General features: G+C 49.4%; 3 protein-coding genes across 4 annotated transcripts in view; 2 read left to right on the top strand and 1 right to left on the bottom strand.

Moving 5' to 3' along the window:
- Positions 1-1387, bottom strand: part of SPTBN4 (spectrin beta, non-erythrocytic 4) — a 68557-nt gene extending 67170 nt beyond the window's left edge. The window contains exon 1 of the mRNA XM_074369638.1: positions 1148-1387. The gene's annotated coding sequence lies outside the window, so the exon portion shown is untranslated. The remainder of the gene's footprint in view (positions 1-1147) is intronic.
- A 1275-nt stretch (positions 1388-2662) lies between these two features.
- BLVRB (biliverdin reductase B) lies at positions 2663-14777 on the top strand. The gene is made up of 5 exons (XM_074369639.1): positions 2663-2882; positions 9482-9646; positions 9783-9872; positions 11235-11363; positions 14524-14777. Exons 1-5 carry the CDS (start codon positions 2804-2806, stop codon positions 14679-14681), a joined length of 621 nt encoding a protein of 206 aa, XP_074225740.1. The 5' UTR covers positions 2663-2803; the 3' UTR covers positions 14682-14777.
- Positions 14778-16906: 2129 nt separating this feature from the next.
- SERTAD3 (SERTA domain containing 3) lies at positions 16907-20486 on the top strand. 2 transcript variants are annotated; one of them, XR_006722051.2, is made up of 3 exons: positions 16907-17354; positions 19256-20212; positions 20322-20486. XR_006722051.2 is itself a non-coding variant. In XM_010947262.3 (2 exons), exon 2 carries the CDS (start codon positions 19262-19264, stop codon positions 19856-19858), a length of 597 nt encoding a protein of 198 aa, XP_010945564.1. In that variant the 5' UTR covers positions 16907-17354; positions 19256-19261; the 3' UTR covers positions 19859-20486. The 2 variants fall into 2 exon arrangements, 1 of the variants encoding a protein (XP_010945564.1); XM_010947262.3 differs by having other exon boundaries at positions 19256-20486.
- Positions 20487-25865: the final 5379 nt, after the last annotated feature.

Consider the following 25865-nt stretch of genomic DNA (forward strand, 5'->3'; position numbering starts at 1 on the left):
GACTCCAGAGCTATGTTCTAGAACACTGCCAGATTGTAAATATGAAAATTAAGGGGATGAGAGATATTAGATATAACTCTTCCACCCTCTGGGACCCCAAACCTGATTCTAAGACTAAGAAAGGAGGGAACTGGGAAGAGATCAATGTCCTCCTCAAAATATTCAGATAGTTGTCAACCCACCCGATTTTAGGAAGTCAGGATCTAGGTCTTGGTCAGTGTAGCAGAGGCTGTCCCTTTCAGTGGACACTCCAAAATCCATTATTATTATTCCCTTCTTCCATGGAAAGCTGTAAGTGGACACATAGCTACTTACCACCTGTGTGACCTTGGCCAAGTCACTTCCCCTCTCTGGGCCTCAGTTTGTTCATCTGTAAAATGTTAATTAATGATAATAGTACCCATTTCCTGGGGCATGTTTGAAAATGAGAGAATTAATAATGCAGGAAACATGGTATCCAGTTGACAGTAAGTCCTCAAAACACCAGCCTTGCTATTATTAGTCATCCTCTGGTCACATACCTTAGCAAATCAAAGTGCCTGTGCTGGAGTCAGACAGAAATGAGTTCCAAGTCCTGCTTTATTCTTGCTGTATCTTTAAACCCGATTATCTTTAACTTGGCGTCTCTGTGCCTCAGTTTCCCTCTCTGTTAAACGGTGAGCACAACTGTTTCCTCAATGGAGGGTACTTGGAGATGGGGAGGCACTTAGCGCTTGGTGAGCTCTCAGTCAGGCCGGCGGGGGAACAGCCCTGGCCATTACGTGATTCAATGGAGAAGGGAGAGCGGTGGGGGAGGTGGAAAGGGGTGTCCTGCGGCCCCAGAAAAGGCTGGCTCCGCGAGGCTAGGGCTGGAATCTAGGATTGGATTCTTTAACCCTTCCAAGGCCGCGCCTCTCTCTCTCCGCAGTCTAGTCACCGTTCCCAAGGAGGGGGGCCTGGAAAGGACAGGCTTGTCTGGAAGACCCACGTATGGCGCGCAGGCTGGACTGGGTTGAGGGGTAGGGGCTGATTCTGCCCTCGACCCTCTGCCTCCCCAAGCCGGGGAGACCCTGGGGGCTCAGGCCATGCCCACGGCGCGCGGGGGAGGGATGCTCGGGCAGGTGGGGAGATGCTGAAGGGAGGGGCTATCCGCCCCCACGCCGCTCACCTGGGCCCGCGGCCGCTGGTGCCGCTGTCCCCGCTGCTCGTCGTGCCCGACCGCCCTCCCTGTCGGCGTCCGAGGCCCGGCCCGGCCCGGCCCGGCTCGGCTCGGCCCGGCCCCACCTGCCCCGCCGCTCGGCCAGATCCGCATGCGCCGCCGCCGGCGCGCCTCCTCCCGCTCGCGCGGACGCCGCGCTCGGCGCGCCCCCGGGACCCCCTCCCGCCCGCGGTCCCCTGCCAACCCCGACCGCCTGCAGCGCTGGCCCACGCACGGACACACACTCGGCCACGGTGTGCGATGCACAGATGCAGGGGCCGGAGGTAACGTCACACACAGTCACACACTGCCACACACACGGGGTCATATACAGCGTCACAAACATTATCCACATCCACACACACAGTCACCTCCTCGTTTGGGGTCACACAGGGTCAAATATTCAAACTGTCTCACGCAGTAACAAGCTCACACTAGTTCCCACACTCAAGCTGTGCCCGACAGCTTCACACAACGTAAAACACTCAAATAGTGCCACCACCATTCACACGGAGTCATACATAAGCACACATGTGTCACACACAGTCGCACACTTCCATGGGGTCACAAAGTGTCATATACTCACACATCACCACGGCTTCACCATCACACAGTGTCACACTTTTATACACAAACTTATTACACCAGTTACACATTCACATGGGGGTCATACGTCCTGCACTGTCACACTCATGCATCACAGAGTCACAGGTCATAAATAGCATCACAACTACAGTAACACCTACAGCCACACTCAAATGGTGTTATAGTGTTACACACCTTACATGACACATGCAATGTCACACCCTGTCACAGTCCAACAGTGACACGCTCCCATGTAATGCATCTCACATGTCCCACACTCACACCATATCCCCCAGCATCATCGATGCTTACAGCGTCACAGATTGACACACTGTCATCCAGTGTCACCACAAGGTAACACAAGGACAGCACCAATGCCTGCCACACGTGGTGTCACACATAGTCTTACACTGTAATACAGTGTTACACACAGAGGGTGGCACATGGTGTCATCCACAACCATGCTCTCCCTTAGAGTTATTCACAGAATCACACAGGGTCACATGGGCACACAGATACGCAGTTACACCATGTAGCACTCACACACCTACACTATCCTCCCTCACATTCTCCCCTGGTAGCCTCGAGGAGACCCTGGGGTGTAGTGTTTAAGTCCGGGATCAGCCTCTTGGCCCTGACAGAGGGGGCGTGAGCCAAGAGAGAGCGGTGGGCATGGCCCACTCTCGCCCCGCCCCTCCCTGGGAGGTTAGAGCTCGGAGGCGGGGCACTGGGTCCGCCTTCGTAGAAGGCCGGATACGGCCACGCCTCCCAGCCTAAGTGGCGGGCGGAGAGGGCAGTGCTGGACCGCAGGCGAAGGAGGGGAGCGGACTCGCGTCCCACCCACCCCGTCCTTAGCTAGAGGCGTGGCCTTTGGCCCCGCCCCCGGCCTAAACCTGAGACCGGAGGCGGGCTGAGGCGTGTCCCTGTGAGCGGCCCGCCTCGTCTCTCCCGCTCCGGAAGGACAGAGTGGGTGGCCTAGCAGCCAGTAGGTTCCCGCGCGTCCTGCGACTCCGCGGCCTCGCACCCCGACGACCCCGCAGCATGACCGTCAAGAAGATTGCCATCTTCGGCGCCACCGGCAAGACCGGGCTCACCACCCTGGCGCAGGCGGTGCAAGCAGGCATGAGCTGGGGCGGGCAGGGGATGTCACATGGTGTACAGCCAGAACTTTAGGAAGGGGCATCATGGGGCCGGGCGGGGGTTGATTGGGGCTTTCAGTGCCTTAGCGTGTGAGGACATAGGGGGCAAAGCAGATGGCCACAGCAGCAGAAATGGAGGATACTATGAGATCCAATTTTATATAAGTCCAAGGAACAGGAATTGGCCTTGGCCCTGGCCCTGGGAGGCTGGGGGACTTCAGGGACAGGTTTAAATCCAGTGCTCTTATGAAATGTAGTTGTTATTGTGGTGGTGGTGGCGGTGGTGCTGGCAGTGGTGGTGGTTGTTTGCACACCCAGCAAGGGCTTAACTAAGCCGGGCACTGGGCTTGCCTCCCAGCTCTGCCCTCTCTTCTCATGTGTTTAGTTGAATCCTTAAAGCACTCAAGAGGGGTGGGAACTAGTATCACCTCACTTGACAGATGAGAAGACTGAAGCCCGCTGAGTGACTTGCCCAAAGATACACAGCTGGAAAGTGGCAGTGCTAAGAGTTTGTACCCAGCACATGCTCTTAATCACCAGAAGTCCACTGACTCTTGGTTTGGGCACCTGAGCTTAAAGCTGAAAAGGCTGGGGGGTGGGCTGCTGTGAACACCTAATGGAAAGAAGAAGATGGAAAGAGATAAGGGTGAAGACTTGAGAACACGGGTCCTGGGAAAGTCAGTGAGGCCTGAAAATTCAGAGTTGCTCCAGGAAAGGGAGTAAGTATCTCGCAGGAGCCCCCTGCCCCCACTGTCCAGACTTCACCAACCCCCAGTGGAGCCTGACACTCCCAGATAGAGGGCCCCACCCTGGCTGGTCTCAGTGACTCCGAAGATACTGACTATCTGGGTGCCCCAAAAGGGTGGAGGCCTCCAGGATCCCACTCTCTGCTGTCTCTCAGCCCAGCTGGAGGGACTCTGCCTGAAAGTTCCCCATTAAGCCCACTTCTCCTTCCCTCTCCAGGAAGACATAGTGAGGATCTTGACTTATGGGGACTGGAGAAACAAATTTGCTGATAAACATTTCCAGGGGAGGAAGTAAGAGGGAGAAGTTTAGAGATGCTGAGTCACCCTAAGGATCCAGATTCGGGTGTAGCTACCTTTCTCTTAATCGTGGATTCTATGAAATTCCATTCATCCGCCCTGCTGGTCACAGCTGGGACTGCACCTAGGGGAATGGATTGCTGAGACCTAGGGGGAACCCCCTGCCTTCTAACTGGGGCTCTGACAAGTCTCTTCAGAGCCACAGTGAGCCTGAGCCTCGCTGTCCCCCTCAGAAAAAGGAGGGGCTTGAATGAGCTGGGCTTTTATTTACTCAGTGATTCTCAGGACTGACTCCTGACAGGCACAGACTCTGGAGGCCCTGTACCTGCATTTAGACCACAGCCCTGCCACTCACCACCTGTGTGGTCAAACACTTTGTCATCCGTGTAAGTCGTAATGAAACTAATAGAACTTGACCTGGGGCTCTCGTGATGATAAAATGAGATGATATGTGGAAAATGCTTAGAACCATATCCAGGAAACAGTTGGTGCTCAATAAGCACTCCATGGCTGAATGAACTCAGATTATAGCTGTGTCATCTTGGCCCAGTTCACTCAAATTGCCTTAGTTTCCCCATCCTCAAAAATGGGCATAGAACACAACCTACCTTGTGGGGTTGCTGCAGTCTGGTACTTTTCAAACTGTGGGGTCATAGTGAGTTCTGAGATATATTTAACTGGTCACAATAGTGTCAGAATGTATCACATGTTAAATATTGATTTTATGAAACTTTAGTTTCAGTTATATAGGTATGGATTTGCATATAATAGGTTAGGCTGTGAAATCTATTTTGTATTCAGGATTGATATAAAAAAAACTTAAAAGGGGCATGATCTCTACAACTTACTCTCCCACAGTTACTAGAAAACTCTGAACACATATATAATTATATATGTTATGTGTATATATTATATACACAGAGAGAGAGAAAGATAAAGGAAATGTGAGAATCTAGGTCTTGCAACTTTCGTATAGGTCTGAATTTATTTCAAAATAAAAAATTAACAGGAAAATATAAATAAAGTAAGGGATTTTTAACAACAACAACAAAAAGATTGGAAATAGCCTTACAAATGCTCTGGTTCTTTGTAAAGGGTAAAATCTGTGAATTCTAAAAATCTAGTTTGCAGGGAGGGTATATTTCAATGGTAGAATGTGTGCTTAGCATGCATGAGGTCCTGAGTTCAATCCCCAGTACCTCTATTAAAAAAGAAAATCTAATTACCTCCCACCCAAATAAACAGATAAATAAATAAATAATAAAACTATAGTTTGGTACAGTAGCCACTAGCCACATGTGGCTATTTAAATTTAACTGTGGGTTGTGTTAAAATTTTGGGGAAAACAACTCATCTGTGGGAAAAGCTTAGCACAGCACTTGGCACATAGGAGACTCGATAAATGTCACTAATTATCAGTGATGTAACACTGATGGGTACTCCTTTGCTAGGCTTGTGTCAGAGCTCTCAGGGTCTGTGAGAACATGTTTCTCCCCCAAAATACCCACAGTTTACTACGGTCTGTTTTAACTAATACAGTGGTAGTTAACCAGTGCCTATACTGGCACCCTGAAAGCCCCATTGCCCCCCACCCGATGTGTGTGAGGGCAGCACAGGTTTGTTTCATTCCCTTATAAAAGGTGGTCACATAGGATGGGGATGCTGGGGATTCTGATCTTTAGAGAGGAAACTGAGGGCCAGTCAGGCAAGGTGTCTCCTCAGGTTCCTCAGCTAGTAAGAGGTGGAGCCAGAGTTTGAACCCAGGTCCCTGGGGCAGTAAAGCCTGGGCTCTTGTGTTCATAAGAAGTCAGGGAGGTGGTGGTGAGTATGACACAGTCCCTGGACCCACAGGGCCCTTGCTTTATTCCAGGTCAACATAAGTAGGGCCGTGACAGAGGAAGCATGATCAGCTGGGGCTTCTGGAGAAAGCGGGTAAGGGTGCTCCAGGCAGAGGGGCACGTGCCTCCTGCCTACAGGATGCAGGAGACAGCATGATGCATTTGAAGAAGTGAAAGAAGCTCAGTGGGTGAAAAGGGCAGTGGCTCCAGCGCAGACTGGAGAGGAGAGGCCAGATCCTGGGGGAACTAGAAGGCTGGCACCAAGAGCCTGACTATCTCAGGGCACTGGCGGGGGGTAGGGGTGGCATGGGAGGGATCTGAGCTGGGGGCGCTTTGCAGTAACTGTGGAAAGCTCTCTCTAGCTGCCATGTGGAATATGGATCGGAGGGGTCCAGATGGGCCAGGAGCCCGGGGAGGACTAGACCAGAATGGGAAATAAAATTGTGAGATGATTAACATAGTGACATATAACACAGTAACATATAACACAGAAACAGCCAACACCCATTTAGCTCTCTTTCCTATGCCAGACGCTTCTCACCCTTTCCTTTGTTTGTTTTGCATTTTTATAAGGGCTTTATTAACATATTATTCACATACCATATAATTCAGTGGTTTTTAACATATTCACACTTATGCAAACATCATCACAATCAATTTAAAGCATGTTTATCACCACAAAATAAACCCCTAGAAGTCATTCCCCATTTTCCTGCTCAACCCCTTCCCCAGCCCTAGGCAACCACTCACCTACTTTCTGTTTATATGGACTTACCTCTTGGGGACACTTCATATAAATGAACTCATACACTATGTGGCTTCCTTCACTTAGCAAAAAGAATATGTATTTTTTCAAGGTTCATCCATGTCATGGCATGTATCAATGTGTTGTTACTTTTATTGCTGAATAGCACTCCATTGTATGGATATACCACATTTTATTTATCCATTCAGTTGATGTAAATTTGGGTTGTTTCCACTTTTGGGCTATGATGAATAATGCCTCTATGAACATTCATATACAAGTTTTTGTGAAAACATATGTTTTCATTTCTCTTGGGCATATACCCCAGAGTGGAATTTCTGGGTCATATGATAACAATATATTCAACCTTTTGAGGAACTGTCTGACTGTTTTCCAAAGCAGCTGCATCATTCAACACTCCCATCAGCAGTCTAGGAAGGTTCCAGTTTCCCCACATGCACACCAACGTTTATTATGTCTTTTGATTATAGTCATCCTAGTGGTATGAAAGGATATCTCACTGTGGTTTTGACTGGTATTTCCCTGATGGCTAAAGATATTGAGTATCTTTTCATGTATTTATTGGCCATTTGTGTATCTTCTTTGGAGAAATGTCTCTTTACATCTTTTGCCCAGTTCTTAATATTCATCTTTTACTATCGAGTTGTAGGAGTTCTTTATGTATTCTAAATACAAATCTCTCATCAGATATGTGATTTGCAAAAATTTCCTCCCATTCTGTGGATTGTCTGTTCACTTTCTTGATAGTATCCTTGGAAGCACAGAAATTTTTAATTTTGGTGATGTCCAAGGTATCTACTTTTTCTTTTGTTGCTTTTGGTATCATAGCTAGGAAACCATTGCCTAATCCAAAGACACAAAGATTTATGCTTTTGTTTTCTTCTAAGAGTTTTATAGTTTTAGTTCTTACATTTAGGTCTTTGATCATTTTGAGTTAATTTTCATATATAGTATGAGATAGGGATCCAACTTCATTCTTTACATACAGTTGTCCCCAGCACCATTTGTGGAAAAGACTGTTCTTTCCCGATTGAATTATCTTGGCATTCTTATCAAAAATCACCCTACTCAATTAAACTTTTAGATATATTATTTAAACCTACAACAACCTTATAAGGTAGAGACTATTATTAGTGTCACTTGACAAATGAAGGCCCTAAGGCCCAGAGAGGTTAAGTGACATGCCCAGTGTCATGCAGCTAGCTAGTGGTAGGGCCAGAGGTCAAACCCAGGGTTACTTTGAGGATTTAATATGCTAATAAATGCAAGGCACTTGGCACATAGTGAGTGCTCTATAAATATTACGTGTCATTATCATCATCATCATCACCCCAGAGTGTACAGATCTTGAATCATTTGTTTTTCAAATATAGGATGACAGCTATCAAAAGAAATGGAACAATTTTGTTGTTTTTCTTTTCCTTTTTCATTTTCAGGGTAATGGATTAGTCTTCTGATAGATACTAATGATGATCAATGAAGTTTCTTAATATCATTATGAACTCCCAGAATTTTTATTGTATATTTGATGTTTCACTTCTTTGCCATGCCATCAGTATTCTTTTGGACAAATCATATTGCCCTTGATTTGCCCAGTGAAAACCCCTTCAAGTGGCTTCTGTGTTCTCTTGTCATCACCCCATCACTCTTTAAGCACTGCTTCACCAGCTGGTGGTACAAGATGTTCCAGGCTCATCTGGTCCCCTCCCTGCCCCAGCCCAGCAAGCAGCCATTTCTTCAAGGAGCTCTGGTTCATTTTTCATGAGAATGCTATTTAGAGGCTGTCTGAACCAGCTCAGGCTGCTATAACAAAATACTGTAGACCTGGTGGCTTAAACAACAAACATTTATTTCTCACAGTTCTAGAGACTGGGAAGTTCAAGAGCAAAGTATCGACAGGTTTGGTTTCTGGTGAAGTCTCTCTTCCTGGCTTACAGATGGCTGCATTCTTGCTGTGTGCTCACACAAGGAGAGAGAGCTCTGGTTTTCCTCTTCCCATCACGGGGGCCCTACCCTTATGACCTCATCTAAACCTAACTATCCCCCAAAGTCTTCATCTCCAAATACCATCACATTGGGGATTAGGGCTTCAGCAGACAAATTTGGGTTGGGGGCACAAGCATTCAGTCCATAACAGAGACTACAATTAATAATTTTTTTTTGCAGTATACACAAACATTAATATCCTTTACCATTTTTTCCTATTAACTCTTTATCTCCTTTTTTTTTTTCACTTTCTTTTTTTGGTTGGTGGGGAGAGGTAATTAGGTTTGTTTATTTATTTACTTATTTTTTAAGGGAACTACTAGGGATTGAACCCAGGACATTGTGCATGCTAAGCACGTGCTCTACCACTGAGGTATTTAAAACAAAGGAAGAAATATGTTGGCTATAAACTTTAAAAAGGGGGTGTATGTGTGTGTTGTGGGGGAACATAGTTATCCAAAGTTCTTTGGGTAGGTGGCATGCCAAGGTGATGTTCAAAGTCTTTAATGATCACTAAGACAGGGCCCAGCCCTTCAGAAGTAAGGAAGGCCTGGGGGACCAAACCCAACAATGTACAACCTTTGGGCAACTCATGCTTCCTCCAGGACCATGGATGGGGGGCAAAGACCAGTGTGATGCGGGCATTAACCCTTTAGTTTCTGGAGGGTGGAGAAGTTGCGTTGCAGGGGGGTACATAGAGGAGGCCCTTGGGGGCATCAGAGCCGGTTATTTATAAAGGTATCACCCTATTTTAATAACCATCTGGATATCAACTGTGAGTATGCCAGCAAAAATGTCTGAAGACCATTGTCCCAGAGAAAGGGATCTAGGGGATGGATTTGGGTGTTCATGGCACCCTCCAGGACCCAGCCCCTGGCACCTGGGAATGCCAGCCACAAAGCCACTGACCTGCCTCTCTGCCCCTCTCTGCCCCTCTCTGCCTGCAGGTTATGAGGTGACAGTGCTGGTGAGGGACGCTTCCAGGCTGCCCTCAGAGGGGCCCCAGCCAGCCCATGTGATAGTGGGTGATGTTCGGCAGGCAGCTGATGTGGACAAGACCGTGGCTGGACAGGACGCCGTCATCGTGCTGCTGGGCACCCGCAATGACCTTAGTACTAGGCCCCCCCTATGCCCACGGCCCACCCCTGCACCTCGGCCCCCGGTGCCACCCCCACCCCCGGCCCCGCCCCTGCCACCCCCACCACCGCCGCCACCCACCAGTGACAGCCACTCTCTGTCTCCTCTAAGGTCCTACCACAATGATGTCCGAGGGTGCCCGGAACATTGTGGCGGCCATGAAGGCCCACGGCGTGGACAAGGTCGTGGCCTGCACCTCGGGTGGGTGGCTGGGTCAGAGAGGTGGGGCTGAAGGGTTGGGGGGTAGGTCTAGGACCGGCAGCCCAGGGGCTTCTACGAGGTGGCATTGGAGCCATCCCGAGTTACCATGCATTTCTTGAGCACCAAGTACTCGCCTGAACATTGCTGAGTGATGCCAGGGACACAATACAGCCCTGGGCCCTGCACTCTGGGTCTCACAGATAGGAGGGAAGTGGCAACAGAGCCATTATCAAACAGTGACTGGCCAGAGTAGTCAGGGCCAGGATGATGGGGAGGGGGAGTATGGGCAGAGGGATCAGGGCTCAGATGGAAAAAGCCCAGAGGACACGGGGTGCCCAGAGGAGGTGTCTGACCCACCCTGAGACAGGGAGAGCATCCTAGAGGACATGACAGAGCCGTGGATACACAGACCAGATCTCCACCCTCACAGAGCTCCCAGTTTACGAGGAGGTGGACATTAAACAAATGGTTGCCCCGAATAATCTGAAAGGAAGGCTGCAGGGTACCAGGAGCAGTTAATGCCAACAGTTGGCATTTATTGAGCACCTACTGTGTACTAGGCACCATCTGAGCACCTTACAGATGAATGCCACTTAATTCTCTTAAAACTCCTTTGAGTTCTATTTATAGTGGTACATAGTAGGTGCTCAGTAACAAGTAGCTGTTCTTATTGCCTTCCTGGTATAGCTAAGGAAATGGAGGCACAGATAGGCCCATCAGCTTACCAGAGGTCACACAGCTTGTGGCTGGTCGAGCTGGGGTGTGGATGTGGGACCAGGTTGTCTGTCTCCACAGTCCATACTCCTCACCTCTGTTTCATCTCTCCCACTGCCTCCCAGGGAAGGGAAGTGACATGAGGGAGGTGTGGGGAGAGCAGGGGACTCCAGGTAGAGGGCACAGCTTTTGCAAAGGCTGTGAGGCAGGAGCATGGCCGCAGCAGAGCAAGTGAAGGGGAGATGGTTGGGCAGTGAGATCAGAAGTCTGATGTGGACAGATCAGGTGGGGCCTCGTGGACCCGATGGGGCCTTTGCTTTTACCTGGAGTAAGTGGGGCCACAGATGAGATCCAACCTCTCTGGATGTTCCCAGGCCCCCTCTGGCTGTGCAGGAGGAACAGAATGTGGGAGGCCAGGGCAGGGAGACCAGGGAGGAGGCTGCTGTTTTGGTCTAGCCAGGAGGTAATGTCCAGTGATGTGAGCTGTGAGAGAAAGACAGGCCAGGACGGCTCCCACATTTCTGCCTGCAGCAACTGGAGGGCAGTAGTGAGCTCCTGTCGGGGTTTGTCTGGGCATGAGAGGGGCGAGCTGGGGACCTGGTCGGGCTGTCCTCAAGCCTTGGCTGAGCCTGCCCTGTGTCCCTCCAGCCTTCCTACTGTGGGACCCATCCAAGGTGCCCCCAAGACTGCAGGATGTGACCGATGACCACATCCGGATGCACAAAGTACTGCAGGAGTCAGGCCTGAAGTACGTGGCTGTGATGCCGCCACACATAGGTGAGTGGGCGGGGACCCAGCTGCAGGGTGGCGGCCAGCCTGACCACTCCCGATCCGCCGGGCCTTTCCTGCCCCGTCTAAAATTGCAAACCTTCCCACCACACTTAATATGCTCTTTCCTGCTGGATCTTATCTCCTTTCTGACATGCTTTTCAGTTATCTCTATTGAACAAACTACTCAAAATTTAGAAATGCAAAACAAAAACCCTCATTTGTTACCACTGTCTGTTTCTCTCTGGACCGGGAGCTTCTTGCTGGGGTCTCGAAAGCCATGGTTCAGTAGCTGGGAATAGAGCCTTGTGGAAGGAAGCCTTCCTCACAGCAAAGAGGGTGGTTGATGCTGGAATGGCTGCACACGGCCTCTCCTAGCATGAGATTTCTCAGGGCTGCTTCCACCGTATTCTCTATTAGAAGTGAGTTATGCTGGGACTGGCCTGTATTCAAGGGAAGGAGACTTACACTTCACCTCATCTATCACATGGTTTCTTTCCTTAATTCTTTTTTTTTTTTCCCTAATGGAGGTACTGGGGATTGAACCCAGGACCTTGCACACAATAAGTATGTACCCTACCACCGAACGATACCCACCCCGCTTCTTTATCTTATTTAGTGTGTGTCTCCCTCACTAGAATTTTGCAATGTGAAATTTTGTTTCTTGAAGGCACGAGTTTTATCTTGTTTTGATCACAGCTGTGTCCCAAGTGCCTAGAATAGGGCGTGGCAGGTAGTAGGTGCTCAGTAAATATTTGTCCGATGAACTAATACGGAGGAAGATGCCTCACGTCCAGGGGGTGCTGCGGAGGGAACCACACCCTCTTTTCCCCTCCCAGGTTTTGAATCCACATTGAGAGAGATACAGAGGAAGACTGAAGGATGGAGAGATTCATTCATTTACAAATGTCTCTGGCAGGGGAAGTGTGTGTCGGGCCCCCATGACAAGTACTGACGATACAATCTCTGCTCTCATGAGACTTACGTTTCTAGCAGGGGAGACAAACCAGAGATAGATGATTTCTATTCTTGTGATGAATGAAGAAACAATAAAGCTCGGTGAAGGGAGCAATGGGGTGCTGCTTATACAGCAGAGGATCTCTAAGGAGATGGCTTGGCGCAGGGAGAGAGGGAATCGGGTGAGTGTCTGGGGGACAGGAGGACATCCTGGGATGAGGGAATTGCAGGGCAGAGGCCGGAGCCCGGCACTTACATCGCCTTTGCATTTGCCTGCCTGCGGGACCAGTGATTCTGCTGTGCCCTCTGCCTGCAGGAAGAGGAGGCCTGCACGCCTTCCAGAAGTTTAAGCTTCAGGGTTTAGCTTCAATTCAGGACCTTACTGGGACGAGAATCCAAAGCTTTGAGTCAGCAATAAAGCTGCATGGTGGAGAAGCTGGGTAAAAGTCCCAGCCCCAGCACCGCTTGGACTCAGGCCTGTGGCCTCTGAGCCTCAGTTTCCTCATCTTTAAACAGGGCTCATGATGTTACTTCTTGATCTCCCACGTTTGAAGTGAATATCCAGGGAGATCGTGCCTAAAATTTAATTATTTAACACAGAGTACTTTTTTTTTAATTCATTTTTTTTAATGGAGGTCCTGGGGATTGAACCCAGGACCTCATGCATGCTACCAGTATGCGCTTTACCACTGAGCTCTACTCTCCCCAGATTACTTTTTAGTTTTGCTTTTTTTGTATGTGTCTGAAAACTTGGAAACCTCCAGGAAAGCTGAAGAAATTAAAGGTTTAAGAATACCCATAGACCCTTTATCTAGATTCACCTGTTAACTTTTTGCCCTGTTTGCTTCCTTTATCTGTCTTTCTATCTTTCATCTGTGCATGCATCTAATGTGTATGTGCGTATATGTGAATATGTATGTATTATATATATATTTTAAAATAAGTGTATGTCTGTGTGTATTTTTTTTTTTCTGAACCATCTGAGAGTAGATTGCAGACACTGGCACACTCTACTCCTAGAACCTCTTGATAGGCATCTCCCAAGAAGAAATATTTGGGTATGAACCACAGTAACATCACTGCACCAAGGGAATTGACATTAACTCTGCCACATCACTTAGTATCCACTCCATATTCAAATTTTCCCAATTGCCAAAAAAAAAAGTCTTTCCTCCTCCCCCTCCCCTCAAAATCAGGATCCAGTCCAGGATCATGTGTTGTGTTTAGTTGCCATGTCAACTTTACCCTGGAACAATCCTCCAAATCTTTTTTATTTTTAATATTCCTCATAACAGGAAATATAACAGGCCATGTGTCTTTTGGGGGGGGGCAATTAGGTTTGTTTGGTTTTTTTGTATGTTTGTTTGTTTGTCTATCAGTCTATCTTTAGAGGCCATCCTGGGGATTAAACCCAGGAACTTGTATATGCTAAGCATGTGCTCTGCCACTTGAACTATACTCTCCCCCTGTCAGGTGTCTTTTTAAATATCCCATATCTGGATTTCTCTGGTGGTTTTCTCACAGACACAGATTAAGCACTTTTGGCTGAAATGCCACATGGGTGAGGGCATGTGTTTCTTACTGAACATGATTCCAGGTTGTCCCTGAATTGATATCCTGCATTTGACCCCCAAATTTAGTTGGTCACTGTCAGATGGTATTTTTAATTATCATAATGCAGATACTGGATGCCCTGGTAGCAGCCAGGTCATGCCTAGGTGAAGGGGGTTGGGGAGCAGAGCAAATCTAGCCTTTGCCACTGGGAAGTGACCCTTTGCAACCCTGGGACGTGACTTCCTCTCTCCGAGACTCAATTTGCCCACTTGTAAAATAGAATTAACAATAGTTCCTAGCCTAGTCTCTGGTTTATTTCTCTCCATCTGACATATTACCTATTTCACTTTCTTATCAGTTGCCTTTTCCTAGTGACTGCATGCTGAGGGCAGGATTAGCCCTCATGTCTGTTTTGTCCCTTGCTGGGTATCCAGCACCTGACACATAATAGGTCATCGGTAAGGATTTGTCGACTGAATGAAGTAAAGGGTACAGATTAGTGCCCTGCACGTGGGAAGGACTTCATACATTGTTAGCTCTTAAACCATCTGGGCTGGGCACACTGCAGACACCCTGGGATGGTCATTGGAGTGATCACATGTTGGGGGAGGGGGAAGGGACATCTGATTAACCTGGCCTCTCTGTCTTTACCTTGCAGGAGACCAGCCTCTGACTGGGGCCTACTCAGTGACCTTGGATGGGCGAGGGCCCTCAAGGGTCATCTCCAAACACGACCTGGGCCATTTCATGCTGCACTGCCTTACCACTGATGAGTACAACGGGCACAGCACCTACCCCTCCCACCAGTACGACTAGGGCTCTGGCCCTGTCCGGGAGGACAGCGTCCTGGGAAGTAGAGAACAAAGGAAGGGAGCAATAAATCTGGAGCCAAGAGCTTCAAATTATTCCAGAGGAGTAACTCTGTGACTCTTCCTCTCTCTGGCTCTGTCTGGGCTTCTCAGTGTCTCTGTCTTCCTCCGTGTAAGATTTTCTGGGTATTCATTCATTCATGTACTTACCTGGCTCTGTGCTGGGGACCCAGTGGTGATTCTGCCTTCAAGGATCTCACAGTCCAGCAGGAAAGACAGCCCTGCCTCTAACAGTGACAACATAGAGTGGCCAGGGCTCTGATGGAGGAAGCTCAGAGGGCTGAGGCGCCCAGCTTGAAGAGCAAACAAGGTTCTGTGGAAGAGGGGATGTCCCACCCAAAACCTGGTTTGGTGAGACTCCACCAGGAAGTTCTAAGGAGTGATGGCATTCTGGGCAGAAGATACCATGTGAGCAAAGGTCAGGAGGCAGGAGAGCACACGGCCCCTCTGAGGAACTAAAATCTATCCCCACAGTTAATAATACTTTGCTCAGAGGAGAGGAGCGATCAGCCCCAAGAGACTGTTCCCATGGACTCTTAACTGTACAGGGTCGTTGTAAAAAGTCTGAGCTTTAGTCAAAGGTTTTCTGCAAGGAGTGGAGCTGGAGAGGGGGCACAATCAGGTCTGTGTTTTGTAAAACATCCCTTGGCTACTGTGTGAAGGTGAATGGAAGGATGAAAGAGTAGAGGCTGGGAACCCAGGAGGGCCCAAAGGGCTTGAGGAAGAAAAAGGAGAGTGGGAGGAGCCTGAGTGGACAGTTGGTTGGGGAAGGAAGAAAGGCATCCAGAAAGAAGCCTGGGGCTGTATCCTGGAGATGGGATTACAGTGGGGCCACCGGGAGACCAGAACCCTGGAGGGGCAAGTTTGGGAGGGGAAAGAGGAAGAATTGTCTCTTCCTAATTATGCCCCTCTTAGGAATCTACTCTCCCCCACCTTTACTCCCCAGAGACACCTTTCCCAGACCTGAGCAAGCCACTCCTCTCTCTCTCTACCTCCAGCCTCCCCCCACCTAAGCCCCCAATGCTCCCCCCCCCCAAAGAATTCATTCCAATCATCTACTGCTTCTGCAAACACCTGGACAACTTGGTTGACAAATTCCAACCGGTGAGAACTAGTCTGAGGAGCCTTCTCAGGAGTGGCCTGGAGAAAATCATCCTCCTCCCCTTGGTGAGAACTTGTTGTGGGGGTGGGGCAATACTGGTTCAGGCTTTCGAGACACTAGCACTTATATTTCCACCCTCTTTATTTCTGTCACATTGTCTGGGCATCTAACAAACTTTCACTGGTCGTCTGCTTTGTGTCCAGCTCTGTACTGGGTGATGCTGGGAACCAAGCAGTGGGAGACCCAGATAACCTTGGTACATGTCCTCAGGGGGCCCACAGTCCAGACAGTGACAGCCCGGGGCCAGGATGGGGGAGGCCCGGGCAGAGGAGTCAAGGCCGCGTTGGACGAAGTACAGGACACCATGGGAGACCAGAATGGGTCCTAACCTACCTTAAATCCTCAGAGAAGGCTTCTGAGAGAAGGAATCCTTTGAGATCAGTTCTGATGAGAGGCATCTTGGAAACGGTGTATTTTCAGGATGGGGAAACAAGTTTAAAGATCCAAAAGCCTTTTATTTTTCTCATTTTTGAGTACTTGCTATGTGTCTTGTGGGCACCAGGGATAAGGCAGGGAAGAAAACAAGACAGAATTTCTGTGTTCATGGTGGTGGAGAACACTTGAAGTCATTTTAGAAAAACTTAAAGTCAATCTGTGTGGCAGGACTGTAGGGAATAAGGAGTGTGTATCAGCCCAGACCTGAAGGTCTGACGCAAAAATTAGGAGTATGGACTTTGTCCCCAGGACAGTGAGGAGCCACGAACGAGTTTCTAGCAGCAGGGGTGCCAACCTGAAAGAGAGATGGGACGTCAGGAGGAGGTAGGAGGAACTACCAGAAGACACGCTAAGGAGAAGTCCTTATAAGAAGAGAGCTGCGGGGGAGAAGCGCTGGGGGCGGGAGGACAGGGGAGGCGAAGGGCGGGGCTGCAGTCGCCCAAGCAACATAGGCCGCGACACTCTATTGGCTGATCTTCAGTACGTCATCCTCCTCCGCCCCGCAGCGTCCGCCCTCGGAAACCAAGGGGCGCGGCATCCGCGAGAGGCTCAGCCCCGCCCTCCAGGAAAGCGGTACGGGTGGGGAGTGCCAGCCACTCTTGTTCCGCTATGGGGTCCAGGTCTGGTATAAAGGGATCGCAGAGAGCCACGATGACGATCTTGGAGCAAGGACAATAGTTGAGTTGAAAGAAAACAGTTTTGATACTCCCCCGACCCTAGAGACTTGGCCTCCCAACTCCCAGCGAGTCGGAATTCTTTAAATGGTCCGCGGAGCACTGTAGGGAAGGGCGAGTCGGGCGTCTACTGGAGACCAGTGGGTGGCTCCGCCCAGCCAATCCGCCCCCAGCGGCGGGCAGGGCTCTAGCCAATCGTGGCTCGCGGTTCGGCTCCCGGGCGAAGCTGGGTGAGCCTGAGTCCAGACCGAGAGGCCCCGGAGAGGTGAGCAAGGCTCCTGCTCAGTGCTGGAGGGTCGAAAAGCTGCGGGCGTTCCCGGAGGTGGTCATTGCGAATCTGGCAGTTGAGGTGAGGTGTGGCTGCCTGGCTTGGGATCTGCCTTGGGTTGGGGGAGGTGGAGGCGCGCCCCCGAGAGTTGTGGAGGCGGGATATCGGCGGGACTGAGGGGCGCAGATTAAGGGTGATGATAGGGTTTGGGGGGAAGGTTAGAGACCGGAGACTGAGTTTCGGGATCCTGGACGAAAGGCGAAGTTGGGGGTGGGCAGGATCTTCAAGGGAAGGAGTTTGAAGCTGAGACATGGGGTGTTTGGAGAAGCGAGAGAACTAGAGAAGGAACTTTTGAGGCAGGGAATCTGGAGATTAGGACACTTTGGGTCTCCGAGACGGGCTGAATTCGGGGCTTCAGTGTTCTGGAAAAGGTGTGCAGGTTTGGGCTGGGATCCCGGATATTTGGAGAAGCAAGAGGACTGGGGGGGCAAGGACTCTTGATCTCCCAGCGGCGGAGATGGGGTGATGGGGAGAGTTCCCTGTCAGGTCTTGGAGACAGAGGGGGAGACTGGAGGTGAAGTCGAGAGGCATTTGAAAGACGGGAGAATAGTGGAAAATTGACGGAGGAAGGTCTCAAAATTGAGATACCTAGTGTCCCGAACGGAGTGGGTCGGAGAGTATTGTTAAGTCTTTGAGCGACGTGTTGGGGCCTGGGTCTCTGAACCCGGGGGCAGTTTGCGGGAAGAATCCAGGACCTTCTGCGGTCCGAAGGACCGGGAGAAAGCAGTTTTAGAGCCAGAGTCTGGGGTGGGGGAGGGGTGTTCAGGGCGTGGAGCTCAGACTCACCGCCCTGGAGGCAAAGGAGGGCGGGGCTCGGCAGGCGTCCGGCAGCTGGACGTCCGGGTTCCCTTCCCCCACCCACCCCAGGCTCCTCTGCGCATGCCCTGAGGGAGGGTGGGGAAGGTTCGTCCCTGAGGCGTGCGGAGCCTTCCGGGGATTGTAGTGCACGCTCAACGTCAGTGCGCGTGCCTGGTGGCTATAGACCCACATTTCCCAGAAGTCCCTGGGCCAATTTGTGGCGTGTCTGGGTGCCGAGCGGGGAATCCTTTCAGGGTGCCGAGGTTTGGTTGGGATGGGCCGGTAGGGGCGGGACTTGGCGTGAGTCGTGTTCCCGCAAGTTTTCTTGTGGGGCGCGGCCAGAGGGAACCTGAAGGCACCCACAGAGGGAATGAGGAAGTCCCCTTCCTGGTTGTTGGGAGCGCTCCCAGTTAGTTAGGAAGAGGGCATGAGCAGATAATCTTCCCTGTGAAAGGAGAGTCTCCACAGATAGGTACCCTAACAGGGTTCCAGGTGGCTGGAATATCGTAGACTCTCAAATAGAAATATTGAATGAATAAATGGCAGTTAACTGTTGTTCATTAAGTGTTTCCTGTGTGGTGGACGCTGTCTATGCATATCACTCTTAGGATCTTCTAACGGGGGTGAGCATTTTTACAATCCCCTTAAGGCCCAGAGAGGTTACGTTACATCACTTCCCAAGACCCACAGCTGAGCAGCATGAAGGGCAGAATTCAAACTAGGATTCGCTACTTTCAGGCCAGGTCTCTGTACCCAACACCTATCTTGTGTATGTCCCATTTGAAGAAAAGAGTATTGTGGGAAGATTAGCTTTAAGACTTAGAGGGGCTTGAATTAGGATTCTCATTTTGTAGATGAGGAAATTGAGTCTCATGGAGGTAAATTCACTATCTGAGGCCACACAGGCAAGTAAGTGGGATTCAAACCCAGCTATGTTTAAGTCCAGATCTTGTTTTCTTAATCACATACATTTACTCTCCTCCTTAGCCTTGTGGGATTCATACTGTCTCCATTTTATAGATGCAAAAACTGAGATTTGGATCATTACAAATCAACAACCATACAGGAGATTCGGGATTTGAACTCGCCCTGCTGTATCTGACTTGCCCCTCTTCTCTCCACAGGGCATCATGGTAGGAGGCTTGAAGAGGAAACACTCGGATTTGGAGGAGGAAGAGGAGGATGAGAAGTGGGCCTGGGGCCCGGCAGGCCTGCGGAGCTACCAGCAAGCCCTGCTCCGCATCTCCCTAGACAAAGTCCAGCGAAGCTTGGGCCCCCGAGCACCCAGCCTTCGCAGACATGTCCTCATCCACAACACTCTCCAGCAGCTCCAAGCTGCTCTTTGCCTGACTCCTGCACCTGCCCTGCCTCCTGAGCCCCTCTTCCTGGGTGAGGAGGACTTCTCCCTGTCAGCCACCATCGGCTCTATTCTTAGGGAGCTCGAGACCTCCATGGACGAGACCGAGCCCTCTCAGAATCCAGGGGCTCCCCCCGGCTCCCAGAATGAAGTGCTGCCCCAGCCTGATCCAGTCTTCTTAGAAGCTCTGAGCTCCCGGTACCTGGGGGACTCTGGCCTGGATGACTTCTTTCTGGACATTGACACATCCACAGTGGAGAAGGAGCCCGCACTGGCACCAGCAGAGCCTCCTCACAACCTTTTCTGTGCCCCAGGGTCCTGGGAATGGAATGAACTAGATCACATCATGGAAATCATTCTAGGATCCTAAAACTTTTAGAGGGGGCTTCCTTCCTCATCTGAGCCTTGGTGGGCTGAACCCCTGGATGCAATTCTGTGGGTATGTTTTGACAGGGGCTCTAAACAGTGACTGTGGCCTCCCTTCTCCCATTTCAGGGTTCCACAAACTGTCTTGCATGTGTGTGTGTGTCTGGTTATTGCAGCCTTCTGTGAAGGTGGGTCTTCCTGAATTAATTTATCTGTTCCAAATGCCTTAATGAGACTCTGTTTCTGGGAGTCTGATTTCCCACTTCCACATGTCTTCTTGCCTTTCCCTCCAGTTCCTACTCCCCTGTGTCCACTGGGGCCTCAGGGAAGATAAGCTGGGCCTGTCAAAGGATGACAGGTATGTGCTGCCTGGTTGCTATGGAAATGCAGCCTCTGCCTCTTGGCACCTCCAGGGCATGGGAGGGGCTGGCCTCCTCCCCTCAGACTGAACCCCACCTCCTTCACAGGACCCCAGTCCCAGCAGCCTCCTGATTCATGACCAGGCCGGACCACGTGCAATAGGGTGGAAACCAAACTGCTCCATGCCGCATTATTTAAAAGAAAGGCGGGTTTTGTGGTGGGTTTTTTTGTTTGTAATGATTTTTTTTCTAATAAAAGTATTTTGGAAGGGATGGTGTTGTCTAAATTTTCTAAACTTCAGTGGGTCAATGGGAGAGACCTAGTAAGTTCTGTGGATTCCTGTACCCCTTCCCTGTCAAAGTTGAGGCAGGTATATTATTAAATGTAACATTTATTGAATGCTTGTTAAGAGCACTGTTCTACTTACTTTCTTTGAATTAAGTCATTGAATCCTTATGATTATATAGAAATAGATACTGTTAACCACGTTTTACATAGGAGAATCCTGAGGTTCAGAGAGGCCAAGTCACTTGCTCAGGGTCACACAGCTAGGAAGAGTGAGTACCAAGGAGCTAGAACTCAAATTCAGTCTACCTCCAGAGCCTACTTAACTGTTTTATTTGTTGTTTCTTGGTAGACTTAGACTCCCCAGACACAGGTGGACACAGGAGGTAGAAACTGGGTCACGTGAATTAAAGTCAAAGGATAGGGCTCTCTTTTGGGGGAGGGTATAGCTCAGTAGTAAAGCACATGCTTACCATGCACAAGGGCCTGGCTTCAATCCCCAGTATCTCCATTCAAAAAAAAAGGGGGGGCTCTGGCACTTAAAAAGTCAAATCTTTCATTGTATGAAATGTGTTGCTGAGGCCCAGAGGAGAAAAAGTGCCCAAAGACCCCCAGAATTAAAAGCAGATCTTTCTAGAAAACTGTTGGCTAAGAAGCAGAGCCCAGCTAAGTTAATGTTTCAGATGATTAGGAGGTATAAGCCCAGGGTGGTGAGAGTGAGGGGGAAAGACAGGAGGCCAGGGAAGATGCGCTATGATACGCTGCTGCAGTGGCTAGGCCCCCACAAAGACCTTTGAAGACATGGTAGCAGGTAAGTTTACACAGCATTAGGGACTTTTCTGGAAGGATTGTAAGGAGGAACCATACCTGGGTGTAGCCCACAGACAGGGAAAGGAGAGGGAGTTTTGCCTTTGCTTTCTGGCTCGAAGCAAAATTCTCACCCTGAAAGGAGCATTGCCTCTAAATCTAAAATCGGCTAGGTAACTAACAGGTGGGTGCCAATCTGGAGAGAGAGGAGGAGGTGGTCAAGGAGATCTTAAGGCACATGAGGTCCATATTTCAGTGTGGATGCCCATTCGATCATGTCTTCCTCCCACTTAAAACATCTGGTGACTTCTCACACTCCGAATAAAAACCCCAACTTCACCAAGGCCTGTGAGGCCTGGCAATCTTGCTCCTAACTTCCCCAGTGTAATCTCAGTTCTCTCCTTCCTCATGTGACTCCAGTTAACCCCAAGGCCTTTGTACTTGCTCTTAACTGCCCAAAGGACACTTTCTCCATAGTTTCACCAATCCAAATGTCCCCTTCTCAGGTCTTCCCTGCCCTTCCTGGCTCAACGTGTTGAGGTGCCTATCCCCAATCCCACTTCATATTGTTTGATTTTCTTACCAATCTCAAATTATTTATGACCTCTTTATGGTTAGCCTCCTGGTCTGCTGGAATCTCTGAGAGGGTCATGTTGTAGTGCATAGAACTATGCTTGGGACCAATGAGAGGGGCACTAAAAACAATTTTTTTTTGCTGTTGTTGTTGAGAAGATGAACTCCCAACCTTGCAATGGCCAACCCTCCATCCCACCTTTCTGAATTCATCTTCCTCACACCATCCTCTGCCGTTCTTCAAACGCACCATGTCCCACCCTCAAGACCTGGAGTAGTACCTGCGTCACTGAGCAAGCATGCAAAGTGTGTAAGAGGGTGCCTGCTGCACACCAAGGATTCCAATAATTGCTCAAAATGAGTGCCTACTGTGGACCTGGCACTCTCCCAGGTGCATGAACAAAACAGAGTCCCTGCTCTTGGAAAGTATCACAGTGGGAGAAGGCTGAAATAAACACGAGTGTGTACTGTTTACTAAAATAGACAGTAAAGTGTATAGTCTGTCAAGTGGTGATAAATGGTGTGGAGAAAAAGAAAGCAGGAAAGTGATGGGGGTGTCACTATTTAGATGGATGGCCAGAGAAGGTCTCCCTGACAAGATGACATTTGAGAAAGACTGGAAGGAAGTGAGAGGTGAGACGTGTGAATCTGTGGGGAAACAATCCCCACAGCAGGAACAGCCAGTGCAAAGGCCCGGTGGTCTGAGGATGAGTGGAATGTCTGAGGGACCCTTCGGAGGTCTGTGTGGCTGGAGTAAAGGGAGCAAGGGGAAGAGTCCTAGGAGATAGGGTGAAAGAGTTGAGGGAGACAAATCATGTAGTGTCTTGTGGGAGTCCCACAGGGAGGACTTGAGCTTTACCCTGAGTGAAATGAGAGGCTTGGGAGGGTGTTGAGCAGTGGAGGAAGGAGACCTGAGTCACTTTTACATAGGCTCTCTTTGCCCTAAAGATACAGGAGAGAAGCGGGATCGCCGAGCCTGTTAGTATCAGTGAGGCCAGTATGAGATGCACCCCTACTTTCCAGATGATCAAACTGAGGTTCAGAGAGGCCCAGAGAGAGAAGTCAGGGAACTGGCGAGAGAAGTAGAAAGGCTGGCCCCGCAGAGGAAACCGGGTCCTGAGGGCAGAGTCCACGTTCCCAAACCTGCCTTCCCCCGCCGTCCCGTGGTGGGGGATGGGCCTTGGCCACCTCGGTCCCTCCCACCTGCTCACCCTCCGCCCCGAGCTGGCAGGCAGGCTGCCGACCCGGGAGCCCAGCCGGCGCCTCCTCCCTCCCCAGGGGCCGGGTGGGGCGGGCGGCTGCGGGAGGGGCGCTCCCCGAACCCCCTCCCTCCCCAGCTGGCGGAGGCTCCTCCCCCGGCCTGCCAGGCCGGTGGCTTCGCTTCTGGTTTCATTTCCCGAAGCCTGGGCTCTCTCTTTGTCCCTTCCCCCAACCCTTTGAATTCCTGGCTCCTTCTCCACTTTCAGGTCCCAACTCCAATGTCACCTCCTCTGGGAAGCTCTCCCGGACCACCCTAGCTACAGGTACCTCTCCCCTGACCTCTCTGTTTTCCCGTCCTATTTGTTTTCTTCAAGTCGCTGAACAGAAGCAGAAATTATCTGCCTCATTTATTCATCTTCCAGGGATTCCTCATCCTACTCAGAATGAAAAACAAAGGTCCGTAGGGTGCTCCAAAGGTCCTAGAAACTTCTCCGACCTCCTCCCCGGCAGCATACAGTCCGGCTACGTTGGCCTTGCTGTGGGTCAAAGACAGGTAGCACCCTGAGCCTCAGGGCCTTTGCACTGATACCTCCTTCTGGTTGGAACACTCTTTTTACAGAGCTTTACTACCACTCCCATTTCATCAGGTTTCTACTCAATGTCACCTCTTCAGAGACCCCTCGATCCCCACCAGCTCCCTGTCCAAAGTGCACACCCTTTCATCACTCTCCTCCAGCTCTGCTTTTCCTTTTCACTTGTCACCTTCTAAGATACTAAATAATTGCTTTATTAAGTTTATTGTCCACCTCCTCACATTAGGGATTTTTGTTTATAATTTTACTGCTATATCTTCAGTGCCTAAACAGTGCCTGGCCCATAGAAATTGCTTGATTCGTTTGTTTTCATGTTTCTTTTCTCTTTCCGCCTCTCTCCCCTGATCTGTGAGGAGAGAGACTCCGTGAAGCATATGCAGTGCTGTGCCCTCATTGTCTGCAACTGTGCCCGGGACATAGTAGGCTCAATAAATACATGTTGAATTCCTCAGACTTCTGTGAGTTCTTCTTCCCTGTATGACCTGGAAAGAGCCACTGGGAGACTGTGAGCCTCCCTTTTCCCAGGCCAAAAAGATAGGGTATGAGGGAAATTATGTGAATTTGCCTAGCAGGAGCCTGGTTCTACTTAGCATTTGACCCTCTTTTTATTATGAAAAATTTCAAGCACATAGAAAAGATTTGAATACTCTCCCACCTATGTTTAATTGTTAACATTTTAAGTTTCCTTTAATTGCATATGTATATGTGTATATGCACATTTTTTCTTTTGCTGAACTATTGGAGAGTAAAGTGCAGACATCTTGACACTTTACCCCTAATATAATAGCTCAGCAGGCATTTCTTAAGATGGACACTCACCTACAAACCACAAAACTATATCACATCTAAGAGAAACAAAAATTCCATAATATCATCTACTATCCAGTCTATATTCAAATTTCCCCAAGAATATCTTGTATAGAAGTTTTTCCCCCCAAATCAGGATCTAATGCAGATTCACATGCCTATTTGGTTTAATAATTAAATTTTACAGTATCTTTTATTCTGCAACATCCTCTCCCCTCCTCAACCCTAGCAATCCCTTCCTGTGTCTTCTTGAAATTGAATTTTTGGTTAGAACAACACAGTTGTGCTGTAGATATCTCATGTTCTGTATTTGTCTGATTGTGCTTGTGTTTAATTTGTTACTCTGTTCCCTATAAGCTGAGGTTGGGTCTAGACACTTGATGAGACTCAATTCATGCAATTTAACATGGAGGCTCCACCAGGAATGTTTGTACTTCCTAATGCATTTGTATCAGGTGCTACCCAGTGTCAGGGTATCCCACTACTGTGGATACAAAGTTTCACTACATGGTTAAGGTGGTGAGCACCACATTTCCACATCATAAAAGGACATTTCCCTCTTTGCAGTTAGCAAGTCATCTATGCATTGATGCTTTGGAAGCTATCAAGATTCTGTTCCCCACTAACTTTTCACCCTAAGGGTTGAGCATCCATTGATAATGGCTGCCTGACTCAGCAAGTCTGGTTAGCATTTCTGCTAGCTTACTTTGGTCCAGAGCTTTATTCACAAACAGTTCTTCCCAAAGCACCAGAGGAGTTAGCAGATGAGCTACTTGCAGGTAAGTCCCATTGTCAGTTTATGGGACAAGTATTAAATTCCCGTCTGCCTGCAGCCCACCCTGCATGTCTGCCCTTGAACTAAGAGCCTGTGCTATTACCACAACAGCCACTACTACTAACAAAAGGATATGTTACACACCATTCTGAGTACTTTGTACGAATTGTTCTAGTTAATCCTCAAAACAATCTTCTGAGCCAGACGCTGTTTCTCTTCTTTTAAAGGTAAGGAAACTGAGACCCTCCTAAGGGATTAAAACACTTGCCCAGGGTCACACAGCTACTCAGGAAATGGAGCCCAGGATGGGACTCCAGTGGCATCCCACCCCCACCCTCCTAGTCCCACTTGTAACCAAGATTGAGTCCAACCGCCCAGCATTTGCTGAATCTGATACGACCTTATTTTAATTTTCCTAACTGTCAAGAAGTAGGCTAAAAAGATCCCATTTAACATGCTTTGTGTGGCTCAAAGATGTCAAACATTTTTCCAAGGTCACACATCGAGTCAGAATTTGAACCTAGGCCTATCTGGCCTAGAGTGTAGGCCTCTGTTGGCGCTGGATTCGTACGAAGTTCAGTGCTGGGTTTGGCAGGTGCGTAGGCAGGTGT

Source organism: Camelus bactrianus, chromosome 9 (assembly GCF_048773025.1).
Source record: "Camelus bactrianus isolate YW-2024 breed Bactrian camel chromosome 9, ASM4877302v1, whole genome shotgun sequence".
Taxonomy (NCBI): Eukaryota; Metazoa; Chordata; class Mammalia; order Artiodactyla; family Camelidae; genus Camelus; species Camelus bactrianus.

Bases quoted from the DNA above. Each gene is read 5' to 3' on its own strand.
- BLVRB (XM_074369639.1), top strand. From the start codon at position 2,804: ATGACCGTCAAGAAGATTGCCATCTTCGGCGCCACCGGCAAGACCGGG. The intron at 2,883-9,481 runs GCATGAGCTGGG...CTCTGCCTGCAG, and splicing joins GGCGCAGGCGGTGCAAGCAG to GTTATGAGGTGACAGTGCTG. The intron at 9,647-9,782 runs GTACTAGGCCCC...GTCTCCTCTAAG, and splicing joins GGGCACCCGCAATGACCTTA to GTCCTACCACAATGATGTCC.
- SERTAD3 (XM_010947262.3), top strand. From the start codon at position 19,262: ATGGTAGGAGGCTTGAAGAGGAAACACTCGGATTTGGAGGAGGAAGAG.